The sequence below is a fragment of the Engystomops pustulosus genome, chromosome 9 (genome assembly GCF_040894005.1).
Source record: "Engystomops pustulosus chromosome 9, aEngPut4.maternal, whole genome shotgun sequence".
Taxonomy (NCBI): domain Eukaryota; kingdom Metazoa; phylum Chordata; class Amphibia; order Anura; family Leptodactylidae; genus Engystomops; species Engystomops pustulosus.
Window position 1 is genome coordinate 30,135,175 of NC_092419.1, and position 20,542 is coordinate 30,155,716.

The following is a 20,542-nucleotide window of genomic DNA, read 5'->3' on the forward strand; positions in this document are numbered from 1 at the left end:
CATACCTATTAGATTAGCCAATCCTCCAAAGTGCCCAGAACACATGCACCCTCGGCTCATTTATGGAAGCTCATAATCAATCTATATTGGCTGCTCTTTTGGCGCCTTATCTTTCACGTGAACGAATAATCAGCCTCCAAATTGGGGAAATCAGCAGCTTCCGCACCCATAAAATTTCCTGTCCATCTACTATGACGCTCAGCTAATATGTACAGGCACTTACATGGGGCGAAGGGTATTATTTTTGTAAAAAAATAAGTCAGTAATAAGTCTCTTTTTTCACTGTTTAATAGCAATTTCCCTTACAATATTTAGGAAGGTTACATTCAATATGAACATTTACAGGTAAAAATTAGTGTAAGCAACAACAAAAAAACAAACCTAATTGAAGACATGTGCTTAAATTAAAGTTAAGAAAAACGGATGTTGCCTATAGTAACCAATTATTGGTTCTTCAAATTAAATTAAATGGTCAGCCGCATTGCAGGGATTTTAACCTACCCAGAGGCCACCCCCAACCCCCCCAAGAAAATGTTATGTATAGTAACTGGAGCCAATGCAGGGCTTGTTCCAGCCATGGTTACTAATGGCAACATCAGCCCCTCTTTAATTACAGGTAAAAAATATATTACATCATTGTGTGTTCCCCATGGCGGCCGCTTCCAGGACCCCTAACTTGCTCTCCTGAGATGTGGGTAGCTCTGGACGGCCTTCTCTATAGCTTTGTCCAGGCTGACCACTGGCTTGTAGCCCATGTCCTTCTTGGCCCGCTCACAGCTGTAATAGTGGTACGTTCCGGCCAGCGCAACTCTCATCGGAGTAAACGTCGGCTTAATCGTGACAACCGGACTCAGGATAAAGACCAAGAAGGAGAGGAGCAGCGCCAGGTAATAAGCCAACCAATAGGGGATCTTGTACTTGGGAGCTTCATAATTCAGGCCAACCAGAACCCGGGAGATGAAAGTCCAGAAGGGAATGGGCTCGTCATTTGTGATGTGGTACGCCTGGAGAAAAAACAAAAAAAATAAACCATAAAGATACATATATAAACATGTTTAAAAAAATTTAAAAAGATATCCGATTCTAGTTTAAAGGGTTTGTCCAGAAATTAAATATTATACCTAAAGTGGCCTACAGTGGGCAGTACAACAATACTGGAAACACCAGGGAAGGCTGCTCAGCCAAATCACTGGTCTCACGCTAATCTGCCTCAGCCAATGATTGAAAGATCTTCTGTAGTTTCCCGACTTGTCAAGAGAACACCAGGAAGTGGACAGGAACCGCGGTAACACAGCAGAAAGCGGTGACCACTTTATTATTTTACAACCTTTCCCCGTTAAGAACATGTGTTAGCCTTATGTGTGAGGCTTATTAAAAGTGAATAAAATAGTGGGGCTTATTTACTAAGGATCCGCGGATCGCACTTTTGTCGGATTTTTGAAGTTTTCGGGATTTGCGTCGCTGTGACAGGTATTTAACTGGGGATTGTGTTGCAAGCGATTGGATTGTGGTGCAGCTGTGCTGCTTCCATGCGACAGAAAATCGAGGGGGCGAGCCATTGGACGATCCGACTGATTCGGACTGAGCGCGGGATTTAACATTCAATTTGTGTCACAAGCCAAGCACTTACGTGCACCGGGACGAAGGTGAACCCCGGCGGACCTGAGCGGGGAAGCCACACATGCAGGATATCGGGCGCACAATCTTAGTGAATCCGGTCAGACAATGCACTTTCGGGGATCGCGACAGGACAGGTAAGTAAATGTGCCCCAATAAGTCCTTTCTTGCCAATTTAAAACAACAATACCCCAAGTTAAAATGGCAAATCACTCATCAATTTCTGCCGAGGTCAGAGGCCTGGTCTGGGTTTCCACTGATGGGTCTGCATAAACGAAAGCCGTGCTCTATAGATTACTTAGGGCTACTAGAGGAAATCTACCATCAAAACGAAATCCTGATAAACTAGGGACACTTACTCATAGATCCAGGCAGTGTGACTGTGGTAATCTTCTTATATTATCTATGGCCTATTTCCTTCTGAAATCAACTTAAAATTACTAGTAAAATGATGCTAATGAGAAGTTGCCTCGGTGGGGATTTTACCAAAGCCTCTCCATTCTGTAGCTTCACAGGCTGTCATACTGTGCAGGATCACCCCCCCTCTCCCCACTGTGTGCTGAAACATCCTGCTTCTGTTAGATTACATCAGGTAGAGGGAGGGGGAAGTGCCAAGGGAGCCAGCTCAGTGTAACAGCCGTGAAGCAAAAAAAAGGAAGGAGGCCATGGATAACACATAGAACAAGATACCACACGGTGCCTGGGTTTATGAGCTAGTGTCCCTGGTCTATCAGGATGAATTTTGATGGTAGATTTCCTTTAAAAGCCATAAAAGAAATGGAAATATCACCTTTCCACAAAGAGGAGAGTCCTTCTGTAGATATTCAGCTGCCAGGATATGACCATGTACTACATTCTCCACATAAGTGAAATCCACCAAATTTTCTCCATTTCTAGGTAAAAAAACCACACATACAGAGTTATAAAAAGAACAAATACTAATTTTAATATTTAGCATTTCCAGAAAAGTGAGGCTTATTTACTATAGTAGACTTGCTGTCCATGATAACCAATCACTGTGAAGCTCTTATATTTCCCAGCCAGGAAATAAAGGGGACTTCTGATTGGTTGCTGGGAGCAATAGAGACAGATTTAACCATGTAGGAGTATGACAGGATGAAGATACTGAAGGGTTAGAAGATATCACCACTCACCCAATCATGATTTTCATCTTGCCGCTTTTTGCCGTCTCCACCATTATGGGAATGAGTTGTGGGTCTCTTGGGCCGAAAATGCCATGAGGGCGAATCGCCACCGTCAGGAAGTTATTTGCTGGGTCATTTGCTCCCAAAACTTCCTGTAAGAGATTATAGCAATAAACTGAGAATAGGTTAAGATATTGCAGGACACGTTGGACATCTTAGACCTCCCCCTTTACTTTTAGCCACTTTTACAATGGTAACTATGATCAAAAGTTGTGCTGTACTCCTAAATATATCAAGACATGGAAATTAAATGGTTAAAAAAACATGGCTGCTTTCTTCCCAAAAGCAGCCCCACCCCTGACCATGGTTTATGCCGATACTACAGCTCAGCTGTATAGAGATGAATGGAGCTTATTGGAGGTACAGTTGGTCCCCTACTTAAGAACACTCAACTTACATACGACCCCTAGTTACAAACGGACCTCTGGATGTTGGTAATTTACTCTACTTTAACCTGGAGTTCCAATAAACAGCTTAATAGTTACCAAAGGCGTCTGTAATGAAGCTTTATTGTTAATCCTGGTTCTTATGACAATCCAACATTTTTAAAATCCAATTGTCACAGAAACCAAAAAAAAAAAAAAAAATTGTAAAATATACAGTTCTGACTTACATACAAATTCAACTAGAACAACCCTATAGTACTTGTACATAACCCGGGGACTGTCTGTATTGGATGCAATACCACCTACTACCTATGGTCAGGAGAGGAGCCGTTTTCGGAAGAAGGCCGCCATGTTTTTCATACTGTGAAAGGCAGCCAGGTCAATGGATACCCAAAAGAGAAGGTCAATCTCCTTGTGACCTACCATGTATGGGAATAAGGTTTCTAGCTCACCTCTTGAGCAGAGATTATAGGAATGACCTTGGTCCATACTCAAAGGTTTTACCTTTTCTTGAAGGATCTTGGTCTCTGTATAATAGTCAATGGGGTTCTGGGCATAGGGAAGGTCCTCCGCTCCATTCTTGATGTCTTTGCCTTCAAACACCACGCTGGCACTGCTGGTCAACACCAGTTTCTAGGGAAAAAATAATTTAAAAAATATATATATTTAATGGCAATCAATAGCTGCACCCCCTTCATTCAGAGGAGCTCCGGGGTTTAGGCCTCAGACCCAGTAACATGAGAAATCCCCTTTAAATCAAGAGAGTTAGCGCAAAACAGACATTAAGGGTGTGTTCACACATGACGTTAAAGCATACGTTCAGAACGTGTACTTACCTTGCCCCCGTTCCCAGGTCACACTGGTACTTCTGGTCTTCAGCACCAGCATCGAAGTGGAAGTGCTGGGGGGTTATGGGACCTGCGTTGGCCAGTCTGGGGTCTTCTCAGACCACATGATCACTTCTACAAGTTCCACTTCTCAGCTGTTGTAATAGGGGGCGCTGTCCCTTGGACAGGCACAAAAAGAAAACCCTACTGGCTCCAAATGGGGACAGTACTTCCAATTTTGTAGAAGTGACATCCCATGGTCTGAGAAGACCCCAGACTGGCTGACACAGGTCCCACAACCCCCCAGGCCATTCCAGTCAGATGCTGGTGCTGAAGACCAGAACTACCAGCGTGACCTGGGAACCGGCACAGGGTAAGTACATGTTCTGTACTGGAAAACCCCTTTAAGCCTGAATTCCTATATATAAAAAAATCCAAATATTATATCCCGATTCTCATATAGACTGAGCTCTTTACAATCATGGACGTCTTGATACAATTTGAATTCAAATTGTAACATTTAATAAAAAAAATACATAAAAGTAGCTAAAGGCCTGACCCACGCAGCAGCCCTATAAATATACAAAACCTATTAAAGTAAAATAGCTTGAGCAGAGTTCAGACACCACCTGCCTAAAGGTGGCAATCACTGGTAAGAGTAGTGATGACGCAAAGAAAAGTTCCTGTATTTTCCACACTGCGCTCCTAACTTTTCTTTACAAACACTGGGTCATCTCCGGATTATGAAAAGGTTTTTCGCTCTGGTTTACAGTATAAGAGGGACAAGATTAGTGGCCAGAGTTATATGTGTAGTGATGTGTCACTACAAGAAGATCCATGAACGTGACACTGCTGTCCCTGAAAGTGATGAACTGCAATAGAAAACAATCCTCCTCCTATTAATCACCACACAATAGATCAATAAGCGCTCTCCAGTGTCACAGATAATCTCCTTTTAGTAATGACTTGCAACACACTGCCCTACCTTCTACCCTTAATCATCCCCCACACCTCTGCATGTCACTTCAGGAGGGAACTCCCAGCAGCCTCCACCCTAAGGTATTGGGTATTCAGAGAAAGGAACCACTGGGTGACATATCAACCCAAACTCCACCAGAAAACAGCGTACACGTGTCCGGCCATCATAATAACTTATACTGCAGTATGAAACTCAGCTCTGCTACAATAAGAATTAGACTGCATCAAGACAGAGAGTGGAGCAGTCTCCTATAGAGAGTCAATGAGGATCCAACCATTCTGCATTACAGGCACATCCCTTTAAGCTGTGACATCATCTATTGTCAGTAGTGATGTAATGATGGGTCAGTGTTATCTATATAGAGTTTATTGTACAGGGAGGGAGGAGGAGATAAGCTGTGACATCATCTATTGTCAGTAGTGATGTAATGATGGGTCAGTGGTATCTCTATAGAGGTCATTGTACAGGGAGGGGGAGGAGATAAGCTGTGACATCATCTATTGTCAGTAGTGATGTAATGATGGCTCAGTGTTATGTATATAGAGGTCTTTATACAGAAAGGGGGAGGAGATAAGCTGTGACATCATCTATTGTCAGTAGTGATGTAATGATGGCTCAGTGTTATCTATATAGAGGTCATTGTACAGGGAGGGGGAGGAGATAAGCTGTGACATCATCTATTGACAGTAGTGATGTAATGATGGGTCAGTGTTATCTATATAGAGGTCATTGTACAGGAGGGGGAGGAGATAAGCTGTGACATCATCTATTGTCAGTAGTGATGTAATGATGGGTCAGTGTTATCTATATAGAGGTCATTGTACAGGGAGGGGGAGGAGATAAGCTGTGACATCATCTATTGTCAGTAGTGATGTAATGATGGGTCAGTGTTATCTATATAGAGGTCAGTGTACAGGGAGGGGGGAGGAGATAAGATGTGACATCATCTATTGTCAGTAGTGATGTAATGATGGGTCGGTGTTATCTATATAGAGGTCATTGTACAGGGAGGGGGAGGAGATAAGCTGTGACATCATCTATTGTCAGTAGTGATGTAATGATGGGTCAGTGTTATCTATATAGAGAGGGGGAGGGGGAGGAGATAAGCTGTGACATCATCTATTGTCAGTAGTGATGTAGTGATGGGTCAGTGTTATCTATATAGAGGTCATTGTACAGGGGGAGGGGGAGGAGATGTTTGGTTGTTTAGTCCATAGATGAAACAGACAGTTTCTGCAGCACAGTAGGGATGGATAAGTACATGATATAATCCGGGGAGGGAAGGCTCCACCTTACAGGCTGGGACATGACCGCTTGCAACAATTACACAATATCATGTTCTATTAAGGGTTATAATATGTAATAGTAGAAATATTACAGATCACATCTGGAATCCAGGTGACTGTAGTCCTCAGGTATGTACAGCGGCCATGATGGGTAATTGCTCGTTATGTAAACTGAAACCTGTTTACTCCCACTTGTTATTGTGGTAACAGAAACAGAAGATGCTAATGGGATATAAGTGACGACCAGAAGAGGTTCTGTGCTGGTGTGGGCAGGTCTAGGGTTCTATCAAAGTTAAGGTCCAATTGGGGGTCTTAAAAGTACTGGTATAAAAATAAAGAAACAAATAAAATCACCTGTTGAGGATCACCTACAACGACTGCTCTGCTCCCTCACCTCGTGTCTCCATCCCCTTCCCCCATATAGATTGTTAGCCTTGTCTTTATATACGTTAACCCCTTATTGATTGTACAGAATTAACGCTGTTTTATAAATAATAATATTAATTATAATAATAATAGAGTATTGCCTAGATGAGCTGCAATGTGAGCAATTGCAATATCATTAAAGGGCACCTACCACCACAAATCTACCTATAAAGGTAGAAGGGGTGGTAGGTGGATGGATGGGACGTGAGGATAGCCCTTTTTTGGGCTAATCCTCACGTCCCGGGCGTCTTTTACAAAACTTTATTACATCTATATGCAAATTTTTTTATGCAGCTACTGGGGCGTGGAGTAGCCGGACATGAGGCTACTAGTCGCGGCTACTCCACGCCCCAGTAGCCGCGTTACTCCGCCTACCAGGAAATCGTCGCCGCGCAGCTACCAGGCCCTCCACGCCCTCGTCCGAGTCCCCCGGCTACTGCGCATGCGCAGTAGTTCCGGCCCCGGAGCTGCGGCTGCGCAGCTACCAGGAGCAGCGCGCCGAAGATTATCTGGTAGGCGGAGTAACGCGGCTACTGGGGCGTGGAGTAGCCGCGACTAGTAGCCTCATGTCCGGCTACTCCATGCCCCAGTAGCCGCATAAAAAAATTTGCATATAGATGTAATAAAGTTTTGTAAAAGACGCCCGGGACGTGAGGATTAGCCCAAAAAAGGGCTATCCTCACGTCCCATCCATCCACCTACCACCCCTTCTACCTTTATAGGTAGATTTGTGGTGGTAGGTGCCCTTTAAAGGGGTTTTCCCACTTAACAAGTTTGGCCCTATCCTGTGATGAGACCCACGCAGAACAGGAGTACGGCGTTCTGCAATCTCTGTCAGCTCTATAGGGATGAATGGGACAGCCCTCCTGCTCCGCTCATTTCTAGGAACGACACAGGGTTTGAAGGGGGTACATTGGACATTCTCTTGATCTGTGAGGGTCTCATCGTTGAGACACCCACATATCAGCACATCAGGCTCTATCCTGTGGATGGGGCCTAACTTGTTTCGTGGGAAAACCCCTTTAACCCCTTCACGCCAATGCCCTTTAACATAGTGCATTTTTTTTTTGCTCCTCTTTATTATTTACTATTTTATCCCCCCCCCCCTTTGTGCTCCTGTACGGCTGGAGGAGCTGTACAGCAGCACAAAGTTGGGGGCCAAGAGCCGAGGAGTGAACAGCTTAGAGAAGTCTTGTGTTGTTGTGTTTTGAAATGCATCCAAACCAAAACCCAACCCCTGGGACTACACATAGGATTCTGTCAGGGTGCAAGGTAAGTTATAACCCACAATTATATCGTAATGCAAATGCTCAGAGAAAGCAGAAAGGCAGATGTGCACTGCAGCTGTAACGGGCTTCTGTAACCTGTGACAATGAAGTCCCTGGTGACAGGTTCCCTTTATCGAAACACAGTTTTTTTTGCTTGTTGGGTATAGTCATGACCCTGAGAACAATGTCTCCTTATTCTCTTAAAGGGGTTTGCCACTCTTTTACATAAATAGGAAGGCCCTGCAGCAGGAGATCAGTAAGACAGACCAGGAGGGGAAAAAAAAAAAAAAACACACTGGAGGCTGCCATTAGGGAAAACTGAAGGAGCAGGAAGTTGTGTATATATGCTGAGTGCAGCATGGGGAGAACAGGGAAAGGCTGAAGTTCTCTCAGGAGGCAAAGACACATAGAGACCCCTTTTAAACCGGTTCAAAGCTGAATGTTTTACCACTTCTTGTAATACCCCCCTATTAAATTCTAGGCAGTTATAAAGTATCTATACGTTTTACAAATGTGCAGGTATGAAATTGAGTCGCAAACGGAGGGCAAAGCCATTCTTATAAATCTGACAGTAAGAGAGATGTCCCAAGGAGGCCTAATGCTAATTGTACCCCAATGGGTCTGTGACTTGGCAGTGAGAAACAGCGGTGACATTATTAAATTGTGATTATATCACTGCGACTACGCCAAAAAACTGGCGCAGCAGCTCTGATAACTCTCCCCCATACTGTGTAACGCCATGGAACATTACATGGCGACATCTTGTACAGTCACCTGGACGCCGGCCTCCTTGCAGGCCTGGATGATGGTCCTGGTCCCCGTGTAGTTGACTTTGTAGAACAGCTCCTTGTTGTTGCTATGAGGAGCCGGGGAGGCGCAATGGAAGACGATATTCACACCTTGGAGTGCGGGAAGCAAATCCTGCGAGTACAATGAAGATGTCGTAGGTTAGAATGCAGCCTGCATAGACTGTAGAGCCTCCATGTGTATAACATGTATCACTATCTATGGCTTCTCACCGATTTACTACACAGATCACCAAGGAAAAACTGCACCCGCTCATTCTCAAAGCCCTGGCGGATGTCAAACACGTTGACCGAGTATCCTTTATCCAGTAGGCGCTCCACCATGTGCTGCCCCAGGAATCCTGAGCCACCAATCACTGTGCATTTCTTGCTGGCCTAAAACACAAGGGTATGGCCTAATAGGTTATAAGGGTTCAAGGTTGAAGATAGAACAAGATAGCAGCTATTTTTAAAAAGGAACCTGTCAGCAGATTTAACCCCACTAAACTACCACGTCCTCTCAGTAAGGTTATAAGGTGTCCTTTCTAGAATACACTAGCATCAAAATCACAGATAATAAAGCACGGACACTTACTGATAGATCCAGGCAGCGTGACTGAGGTAAACCTCTTGTATTTGCTATCCATGGCCTTCTTCCGTCTAAAATCAACTTGTATAGTAAGGATCATTAGCATAAAGGGCTCTGGAGGTGTTACCAGACCCCCTTCATGCTGTAGCTTCACAGACTGTTACACTGTACCCCCTCTCCTGCACTCAAAGCACTTGCCCCTTCACTCTGCCTGCTGTAATCTTACACAGTGGGAGAGGAGAAGTGCTCCTGCACAGTGTAACAGCATGTGAAGCTGTAGCATGGAGCGGCTCTGGTAACAACCCCAGAGTCCTTCAGGCTCATTAGCATTATTTTAAAAGTTGATTTTTAGAAGGAAGGAAGGATAACAAATAAGAAGATTTCCACAGTCATGGTGCCTGGATCTATGAGTAAATGACCCCGGTTTATCATCATAGATTTGGATGGTAGATTTCCTTTAAGTTTGCCTATAAAATAAAAATCACCTCCAAAGTCTTATGCAAATGAAAAGTCATATTTGCTTGAGATGCATCAATCATAATGGTTGCAGGGATAGTATCACTTCAGATGCCCTATTTTCAGTTTAATAGCACCATGAAACATGCTTTCATATTAAAGATAAGAATCTCATCTTACAGATCACATCAGTATTGAGGTTTTATGAGCTATACAACCAGAGATCCAGGCACTTAAAGATATAGTTGGAAAGTTGGAAAGTTCTTCCTGTGTTTCTTGATCCTATAAATCTGAAGACAAGGGTGTTTGAAGTGACACTCCTCCTGCAGCCTCTAAACGTGACTCATCTCAGGTAAAATATGACTCTTCTCTGATCATTTTTACATGACTTTGGAGGAGATTTTATATAGGTAAACATAAACCTTTTTCACATAAGAGGGAATTTCAGAAAAAAACACTTCACCCCTTACCTGAGGGGCAGGTAGTTTAATGGGGTATAAGTTGTCAGGTTCCATTTACCTTTTAAAAAAAAAAAAAAAAAAAAAAAAAACAATTCCCATCATAGACAAAATGAAGGAGTTTCTAATTCATTTATATGGAATGGGTTTTCCTGGAGAGCCCCTTTACAGATGGGGACATGCGACCCCCCATATAATAAATCCAGCGCAGGTCGCTCTACTTACAGGTCGTATTCGTGTCGCCATTTCGGATGTGATTTATCCAAGATTCACCTGAAAATACATGAGATATAACTAGTGATGTAAGAACTGTCCATCAGTTGTATGACCCCACACTACATGAGAGGTATCACCCCCATCATCTATGGTCACACGCCTGCCGGCTTATGTGTAACCTGTGTAGACATTGGAGACAAGATGATCAGTTCTGGAATAATGCAAGCTGAGTTCTGATTGGTTGCTCTCAGACACTTCTGATCTCCCCTTAGGAATCTTCCCTAACACTAAGGAGCGGCAGAGCAGGATTCCTGGTTTTCTATGGAGAGGTCACATGACCACATTTACTGCCTCTGCTGAGGTCATTGACACCGACATGTGGAGTCACCTGTACAGAGGCCTGAGGGACCAGTGACAGTGCACTTCCAAAACGGCAAGTGCTTTTATTCAGGCAGAGGAGCTTTCTCAAGCCAAATAGAAGATGGATGGACAGATATGAGATGGATAGAGAGATAATGTTCAGTCCATAAAGCAGTTGTGCCAAGTGTTATTGTTCTCCCCTGTGGACAATCTCATTAGTGGAGGATCCTATTCTCCGAATTTTAATGATCCAGCAGGTGGCGCACGCATGTTGTAGCTCAATTCTAATCTATGGGAGCATTGACAATTGCAGAGCACAGCGCTGGGGTATCTCCAGCATTCTCATAGATTGTGAATAAGAGTGCTGGAGACACCCCAGCATTGTGTTTGGCAATTTTCATCAGCCCCATAGTGCTGAAGGGCGCTGCAGGAGACAAACTCAATTCATACAGTAAAATGAGATCAGGACCCCCACTGACCAGTTTGCCATCCCCTATGACAACACTTTACAGGGGTCTTTTCCCAAAATCCATCATGATAAACCTGGGACATTACTCATAGATCCAGGCACAGTGACTGTGGTAATTTTCTTATATGTGTTACCAATAGCCTTTTTCCTTCTAAAAGCAAATTTTATAGTTATGCTAATGAGTCCGAAGGGCTCTGCGGGAGTACCAGAGTCCCTCAGTGCTGCAGATTCAGAGGCTGTTACACTGTGCAGGAGCACTTCCCACTGTGCACTCACTACTGCAGGTATTACAGGAAGTGCAAGGGGAAAGGAAGTCAGAGATGTACAGAGAGCCCTTCTGGTTCATTAGCATAATTGTAAAAGTTGATATTAGAAGGAAGCATAACAAATATAAGGAGATTACCACAGTCACAGTGCCTGGATCTATCCAACACTGAGATCCTGATGTGCACCAAGTAGGTTTACCCCCCTGCAGCCTAGAGGTCAAGCTGGTATTTTTTGTTATATTTTTATGGTGTTACATACACCCTATACTATAGTATAGAGCAGTGATGGCAAACGTTTTAGAATCCGAGTGCCCAAACTACAACATAGACCCTCTTATTTATCGCAAAGTGCCAACACAGAAATCTAATTTATGATTTATACTCCCTTCTCTGTCACAGTTTTCATTGATACCAGCACCCTGAGGACACCAATAAAGCAGAAAATAGTCCCAGGTACAGCTGTCACTTTAAAATACCTCTGCACAGCAAGTCCTGGGCTGTCTGGGACTGCAGGAAGATACCTGGAGTCATCTCTGGTGATGGCCTGAGTGCCCACAGAAAGGGCTCTGAGTGCCACCTCTGGCACCAGTGCCATAGGTTAGCCATCACTGGTATAGAGGATGTCAAAGATCAGAAATAAGTGTGTCCACGTGTGTCCACGAGAAACAGCGCCACTCCTGTCCATTGATCATATCACATCTCCAATGGACAAAGCTGCAATACCACGTACAATCTGTAGACAGATGTGGCGCTGTTTGTAAAAGTAAAACTAATCCATGCCCAGATAACATGGGAATCTATTCAAAGCAATGGCAGAAGGTCAGACATTGAGATTGAAGCAAAATACACACAAACGCAGGGGGGAGTTCCTCTAGTGTGAACATGAGCTAAGAGATGTGGCAGTGATCTGACTATCATACATGACAAAGAGCCCTAGTACCCCCCGCTGCCCGCTCCTACCTGCCCTCCGCTCCTCTGCTGGTGGCTGCACACCGCCCGGTCCTCCCACTACATCACACACATAACATGCCGGGCAATGGGCTGAGAATCAGCAGAGCTCAGGCGCCCGCACACGATTGGTTCCTCTAACATGAAGTCAACCAATAGAAAAGCATAACGGCGTCTCCCATGGTAACCAGCGTGTTACGTCACTCTCCCCGCGACGCGAAACCGTTCTGCGTTTCAAGCCTCGTCCTGATATATAATATCTCACAGTTTATTGGCTCCACCGTTGACAGCAGGCCAATAGGAATCCGTTGGTCTGTTTGCTGAGCGGGGATTGGTCGTTTTTTTGTGTCTCGCGTTTGTGATTGGAGCAGGCGGTTGGGCCGTGTAGTGGTGTGTAGTAGAAGAGGAGCTCCAGCCCAACATGGTGAGTGAGTGGCCTGACACCTCATACACAACTATAGCTCTGCTCTAGGGGCGTTTATACATTGTATACATACATCATATATAGTGTGTATATGTAAATGTATATATACGTTCATATTACATAACACCATTCTGTTACAAGCCGTATATATATGTGTATATTATGTATGTTTATAGTGTATTGTGTATGTGTTTGTACATTGTATACATACATTATATATATTATGTGTGTATATATGTACATGTGTATATACATGTACATTACATAATACTATTCTGTTACAAGCCTTGTATCTATGTGTGTATAATGTATGTTTATATATGTATGTGTGTATAATGTATGTGTATATTATGTATGTATACATACAGTATATATATATATATATATATATATATATATATATATTACACATGCATATTACATAACACCATTCTACAAGCAGTCTATATATGTATCTATGTGTGTGTAACATATATTATAATAGATATTCTTATACCTGCATGGACTTCCTGTAGTTATGGGAAAGTATCTGAACTGGTGGTCAAACTACAGAATCCCCCTAGTACACGCACCCTCAGTGTTGTGTGTGTGCACTTCCAGGGTAGTTACTTTTGTGGGTCGGCTGATGACCGTCATGTAAAGTACCGGGCTGGTGTCAGTCATCTCATACAACACAATAGAGAGGTAGGAATCATGTGTGACCTCCTCCCCCATTCATATGGAGTGCAGTGGGTTGGGTTCTCAGTGGTAAGACTGACTTAAATCCAATCATTTCCCGTCATGTTAACCGAATATTTCCGATTTGCGCCAATTTTCCCTGTATTGCCCCGGGATTTTGGCGCACGTGATCGGATTGTGGCGCATCGGCGCTGGCATGCACACGACGGAAATCGGGGGCGTGGCCGAACGAAAACCCGACGGATTCGGAAAAACTGCCGCATTAAAAAAAAAGTGTTGCGGGACTCACGCTTACCTTCACCAGGTATAGGCCAGTGAACTTCAGTGCATTCCGGCGGGCCTCGGCGGACTTCAGGGCAGCAGCGCCACCTGGTGGACGTCGGAGGAACTACCTTAGTGAATCCCGGCTGGACCCGAATCCACCGCAGAGAACGCGCCGCTGGATCGCTAATGGACCGGGTAAGTAAATCTGCCCCAATAAAGGTAATTTTAACCCTTTAGTTTACAATTTTACTTAGTTGTATTGCTGTTTTAGCTCCTATCACTCACTAGGCTGCTCAGTGCAAAATCCCGGGTGTGGGCGGGGCCTCTCTAAGCATACACATTATGATCCATCTACTTCTGTGGGGGGACAATCTGTTAGATTATCAGGGCACAGGTGCATTAACTCTTTCATCTGGCTTCTGACATTGTACTACCACACTGACACATAGAGAGTTGACATATGCATGAGATTACACACAGGCATGACAGAAACAGGCTGACAAACTTGTACACTGTTACACTTTTAGCTCTGCTACATCTCACAGACATGTGCCTGCCTCCCCCTTGCAGCTTTCCTCTGCTCACAATCTCCTGGCAGGAAGTGATGAGTGAGTGTCTGTGAGCTTTGTGCAGGGGGCGTGGCTACAGGCTCAGAGAAGAAAGACACAGAAAGACTCATCTGCACGATCTCACACAGAAATCCAACATGGCGGCCCGACCCAAGTCAGAAGTTACAGGGTCGTGATTAGGGGCAACTGAAATTGTGTACAGCAGGACTGATAGAGACAAGTTGGAATTATATCTGTGAAATGCTGCATTTTTGTTAATAACAATTAATTAGAGAATGTGTTATTTTGTTATCCTGAGTACATATAAGAAATGTGTCTTTGTTGGAATACCCCTTTAAAGAGAACCTACCACCACGAATCTACCTATAAAGGTAGATCGGGTGGTAGGTGGATGTAAGGGACGTGAGGATAGGTCTTTTTAGAGCTAATCCTCACGTCCCCGCTAACTTTAGGTACACTTTATTCCCCTAATATGTAAATGTCGTTATGCGGCTAATGGGGCGTGGAGTAGCCGGCACGAGGCTACACAGCGCGGCTACTCCACGCCCCGGTAGCCACATTACTCCTCCTACCCTGTTGTGTACGGCGCGCAGCTCCTCGTAGCTGCGCACCCTCATCTGACAAGCCGGCTACTGCGCATGCGCAGTAACTCGGAGCTGGGACTGCTCAGCCGTCGGCCTGCGTTCTGCGCATGCGCAGAACGCCATCATGACGGACGAGGGCGCGCAGCTACGAGGAGCTGCGGGCCGCACACAACAGGGTAGGAGGAGTAATGTGGCTACTGGGGCGTGGAGTAGCCGCGCTGTGTAGCCTCGTGCCGGCTACTCCACGCCCCAGTAGCCGCATAACGAAATTTACATATTAGGGGAATAAAGTGTACCAAAAGCTAGCGGGGACGTGAGGATTAGCTCTAAAAAGACCTATCCTCACGTCCCTTACATCCACCTACCACCCGATCTACCTTTATAGGTAGATTTGTGGTGGTAGGTTCCCTTTAAAGGTTCCCTTTAAAGGGATTGTCTCGTGTCTTTCCATTTGAATACAGTGGCCGGTGCATGTGTCTGCTGCTACACGCTGTAGGTCAGTCCCTTCTAGTTGAATGGAGTAGTAGCAGATTGGTATGACTGCTTCTCTGTCCCAATGGGGGAAGACGCAGGTCTACCATTCTTATAATAATTAAGGGACAAACCCTTCACTGGCTTGAAAACATGTAAAAGTACTGATGTAAATGTTACAGAAAAATAAACAAAAAAAAAATACATAAAATCTATACAAATCACAAGACTTTTGTGGTAGGGGAAGGAATATGATATCAGAACTCGATACTGATCCGTGATACAATCTGATATGTGCTGGCACAAGAGATAATTGCCCATTCTTCTTCTTCATTTGCTCCTTTTAGGCAACTAACTACAAGAAGCCTTCATTAGGAGGAGCAACGCAAAGGAAAAAGACCTGTCCGAAACCTGAACTGACCGAGGAGCAGAAGCAGGAGATCAGAGAGGCCTTTGAACTTTTCGATACTGATGGAAGTGGGACCATAGACGTAAAGGAGCTGAAGGTGACCTTGTATATATGACCTGGCCATAATGTGACTGTAGAGGACCTGTCACCCCTGCAGTGTCTGTAGTAGTGACAGGTACCCTTGTTACCATTCATGTATATATGACCTGGCCATAATGTGACTGTAGAGGACCTGCAGTGTCTGTAGTAGTGACAGGTGTCCTTGTGTCAATGTCACTGTATTGTAACACAAATGTCTTAAATGATAGTTATTATTTTATAGGCGAAGGTGTAGTATACTTTTATGAAAGCCTAAATATAATATAAAAATCCCATACCGGTGCTATATGTACCGTGTGTATGTGAGTCCCTCACTTCATAAGTTGTACTTTTGCTCCTCATGCGCAGGTTGCTATGCGAGCTTTGGGGTTTGAACCCAAGAAGGAAGAGATCAAGAAGATGATTGCAGATATTGATAAAGAAGGGACGGGGAAAATCGGCTTCAGTGACTTCCTTTCAGCTATGACACAGAAGATGGTAAGTGCATATCCATGGAGCCCTCTGGAGTATTCCTCTACATACCAAAATATTATATAGAGCAGTGTTTATTATCAGACTCCTAGTACACATTATCATGGGAAAATATTGGACTTCAAGAGAAAGTTTCAGCGCACAATGGGAAGGGGGATGTGTACCTGTACACTCAACCTGTGAACCTGCAGCACTGAGGGGCTCCGGTAAGATCCCCAAGTGCCCTTCAGGCTCATTAGCATAACTTTTACGTTTCATAAAGAAGGAGGCAGTGATCATCGATCAGCCTCTTATTCCACAGAATAGGCGATAACAATCAAAGTTAAATCAGCAATCACCAAACCTTTGTTGAACAATCAAAATTGGTACAACCCCTTTAACAATTTTCTATACTTACTATACAACTTTAAAGTTTTTTTTAATAGCTCTTGGGATGTAAAACAACTTATTGTTGGTTATTCTAGGTAATAACAACTTATTACCTATATAGTGCAGTTTCTTTGCTATCCTCTTTAGGTTAGCCTGGCTCTTGCACTAGGTTTTCTCCTGGCTTTGCTGGTCTCTCTTATAAACCTATATTTGTAAACAAGATACATAGGGAAAGAGGGGAGGGACTGCCGCTTCCTGCTCACAGAGAACAAAGGAGGGGGAGGTCATGTGACTGTGCTCTGTGTGTAACAGAGTTGAATGTGTTAAGTTAAGTGAGGTACAAGATGTCCGCTGTTCCCTATCAACCCCTCCATCCCAGTCTATGATTCTACTGAACTTTCTCTGTCTCATGCTGCTCCCCTCCCTCACCTTGTATTCGGCAGTATCAACTCTTTGCAGAGAAACTATTAGCACAGGCTATAGACTGCATGTAACAGTTTTACTTATGATTTCTACCACTTATTACATGTTCCCTGCTCCTCCATGTGATGGAAGCTGCCAGGCTGTCACCATACACATCCTGTATGTGCACCATACATGTCCCCTGCTCCTCCATGTGGTGGAAGCTGCCAGGCTGGTTAGCATATACATCTTGTATGTGCACTGTGCAGTGTTCAGCGGATTAATTTGTAAAAATATTACTGGATTTGCTGCTAAATTTTAATGGGAGAACACAAGGCATCATGGGTTCTGTGGGCAGAGTGTATTGTACTCAACCTGAGGGCAAATACAGAAAGGCGTTAGTCTCCGCCCACTTCAGAAAAAGCCATAACTTTGGAATAAAAAGGGCGAGCGGCACAACATGGGCATCATTTGGTTTGTTTTCAAAGGGAAAATTTGGTAATACCATTATAACTTCAGAGTTATGCTTGAAGAGCAAGTTAGTGATTGGTGTAACAGGGCTATTGCCACCATCTATATAGGCCGCGTTATTTTTGTTTTTGTGTATTGGATTAATTCTAGAAATTTGACCAAAATGTTTTTGCTTTTCAATTTTTTAATTTATATTAAGGCTGAAAAAGATTCTAAAGAAGAAATAATGAAGGCCTTCCGGTTATTTGATGATGACGAAACTGGAAAAATATCTTTCAAAAATCTGAAACGAGTAGCAAAAGAGCTTGGAGAAAACCTTACAGATGAGGAGCTTCAGGTCTGTGAACATTCATATCTTGGGTTAACATAAGGATATGCTGGCCTAGAGCTGAGTATCGATAATGAGGAGCTGAGACCAGGCCCACTATTTGCACATACACAGCCAGTGATAGGTACCTATGGAGCCCTAATAACTAACTGACACCATTCTTATAGCTCAAAATAGTTTCACTTACATCTCCATAAATCAACTTTATGTTGTATAACCTGGCATTAGAGGGGGCGTGTCCTACTACCCATGTTTCCCATGACTTTTCTCAGCATGTCATGTGACCAGGATGAGATCATCACAGGTCCTTTAGCCTCCTAACATCCACAAATTGTACACCATGCATATATCTGATCACGTGAAATCACAACAGCCTCCATGGACTTTATTTCTCCCCATCCTCCATGTAGGCTGCTGTAATCTCATGTGATCAGATACATACATGGGGTAGATGTTGCAGATGTTACAAGACCTTAGATGATGTCATCCTGGTCACATGACTTTTAACTGCCCAATGAGCTCTTTCTCAATGTTCCATACAGCAAAATATCTTAGCCCTGAGACCAGTTAAACAGGAACACGGAGGCAGCACAATGCAGGTAAAGTTTAATATGTAGGACTCAATTAGTGTGATGGACTCACATTTGGTGAGTTGCATATAAGTTTACAAACTGATTTTTGCAACATTGCAGCCAGGGATAAGGGTGATGATTTTGATGAAGTCTTTATTTTTGGTGGGTTAATTATGCGTGACAGATCCACTTTAAATCCCCTGATCCTGGACATGCCCTTTAATGTGTGCACTGAGAACTTTCATGGTGCAAATGGAATGCAATGTGAAAGTAGCCCAATAGAATCCATTTAAAGGGAACCTGTCAGCAGGAGACCCATTTTTAGCACTCCCCCAGTCCCCACAGAGCATAGTACATACACTATTTGTGTATTTGTATAAGAAAAATAGGTTTTACAGAAAAAAAGATATGTTATATTGTACCTTTCATTAGCATCTGCTGTGGGACTAGGCAGTTGCCAATTGGGAGGGGCTGGAAAGGAGCAGTCCCCCCCCCACCCTTGGGAAACATGTGACCTTTTCAAATATATGAATAACTCCCAACACTCGGGATTGGCTGTAGAGGAGCAGGGGGCGTCGCTAAGCCAAGTGATGGGTGTTTTCATATATTTGAAAAGGTCACATGGAGGAGCTGTTCCCAAGGGTGGGGGGGGGGTGACTGCTCCTTTCCAGACCCTCCCATTTGGCAACTGCCTAGTCACACAGCAGATGCTAATGAAAGGTACAATATAACATATCTTTTTTTCTGTAAAACCAATTTTTAATACAAAAACACTTTGGCAGTGTATGTACTATGCTCTGTGGGGACTGGGGGAGTGCTAAAAATGGGTCTCCTGGTGACAGGTTCCCTTTAAGGTGATTTCTACTGCTTTATGGTCACATTATGAAAAGAGAAGTAAATATGTGAATACTCCACCAGGTGGCGGCAGTGCACACATTTTGAGTATAAGAAAGGCATCTTATTGGCATGTCACAGTCTAAATACAACTATATCCACAAATTACTGTAAATTGCTATCGGTATGTTTATAGGTGTTTGTCTTGTCACATAATCTATACGGAAAAGTCATTTACTATGGGTCTTCCCTCTGATTCATTCCACACTTTGTCACCAAGTTGTGGTTGGTTGTTTTTTTTTCTATTTAAATCTTATTCATTTCAGATTATTAAATAGGTTGTTGCACAGGAATCGTGGCATGTAAATTTGGCTTTTATAAACGTCATTTAAACTTATGTTTCAGCAAAAAATACAATTATGCCTGCAAAAAACAAGTCCTGATTGAGTTTTGGCAACTGAAATAAAAACAAACAAGGTCTGTACCACATGTTTTCCCTGAAATTTGTGGAACATTATAGTTGGTTGTGATGCAGGGAGCTCCTCAACATTGATGTGATACAGTGAGTGCAGATTACTTTGCTTGCAGCCAGTGGGCAGTCCAGGAAACTCAAAATGAGGGCTTGTTTTTTGTGGGGCTAAAGCTAAGTATGTAAGGTCTGTGATTGTGAAAATTGGCCATAACCTTAAAGAGGTTTTTAGGGACAGAAGTATAAATAGCCCCTTATCTTTTTTTATATTTAAAGGAAATGATTGATGAAGCCGACAGGGATGGAGATGGGGAAGTGAATGAGCAGGAGTTCCTTAGAATAATGAAGAAGACCAGTTTGTACTGAACGCTGCCGAGCTCCCTGGTCCTGGACAGAGAAAAGAAAGATAAAAAAAAAATCCTTGAAACACATTAAAGCACAACAGTGTCCTTTTCCAGTGTCTCCTCCTTCTCCAGAATTGGGTAATGGAGATGTCTTAAGAAACCACAAGAGGTGCCAACCTGACCATTTTAGGCAGCCCTTTGATTTTATGTGTCATTTTGGAAAGATGTGCCTATATCGGTGAC

General features: G+C 43.6%; 2 protein-coding genes across 2 annotated transcripts; one reads left to right on the plus strand and one right to left on the minus strand.

The window, feature by feature from the left end:
• Positions 1–270: 270 nt before the first annotated feature.
• Positions 271–12,735, minus strand: NSDHL (NAD(P) dependent 3-beta-hydroxysteroid dehydrogenase NSDHL). The gene is made up of 8 exons (XM_072125850.1): positions 12,554–12,735; positions 10,508–10,555; positions 9,014–9,175; positions 8,769–8,915; positions 3,713–3,841; positions 2,772–2,914; positions 2,408–2,510; positions 271–1,004 (listed from the first exon to the last, which is right to left on the minus strand). Exons 2-8 carry the CDS (start codon positions 10,526–10,528, stop codon positions 672–674), a joined length of 1,038 nt encoding a protein of 345 aa, XP_071981951.1. The 5' UTR covers positions 10,529–10,555; positions 12,554–12,735; the 3' UTR covers positions 271–671.
• Positions 12,736–12,817: 82 nt separating this feature from the next.
• On the plus strand, positions 12,818–20,409 carry CETN2 (centrin 2). Its single transcript, XM_072125851.1, has 5 exons — positions 12,818–12,965; positions 15,879–16,037; positions 16,388–16,516; positions 17,952–18,089; positions 20,232–20,409. The coding sequence occupies exons 1-5, from the start codon at positions 12,963–12,965 to the stop codon at positions 20,319–20,321; spliced, it is 519 nt and encodes a 172-aa protein (XP_071981952.1). The 5' UTR covers positions 12,818–12,962; the 3' UTR covers positions 20,322–20,409.
• The last annotated feature ends 133 nt before the right edge of the window (positions 20,410–20,542 follow it).

Coding starts and splice junctions, on each gene's coding strand:
- NSDHL (XM_072125850.1), bottom strand. CDS start 10,528: ATGGCGACACGAATACGACCT. Junction 9,176..10,507: donor TGGCGACACGAATACGACCT/GTAAGTAGAGCG, acceptor CTTGTGTTTTAG/GCCAGCAAGAAATGCACAGT. Junction 8,916..9,013: donor GTGATCTGTGTAGTAAATCG/GTGAGAAGCCAT, acceptor TTGTACTCGCAG/GATTTGCTTCCCGCACTCCA.
- CETN2 (XM_072125851.1), top strand. Junction 16,038..16,387: donor TAGACGTAAAGGAGCTGAAG/GTGACCTTGTAT, acceptor CCTCATGCGCAG/GTTGCTATGCGAGCTTTGGG. Junction 18,090..20,231: donor TTACAGATGAGGAGCTTCAG/GTCTGTGAACAT, acceptor TTATATTTAAAG/GAAATGATTGATGAAGCCGA.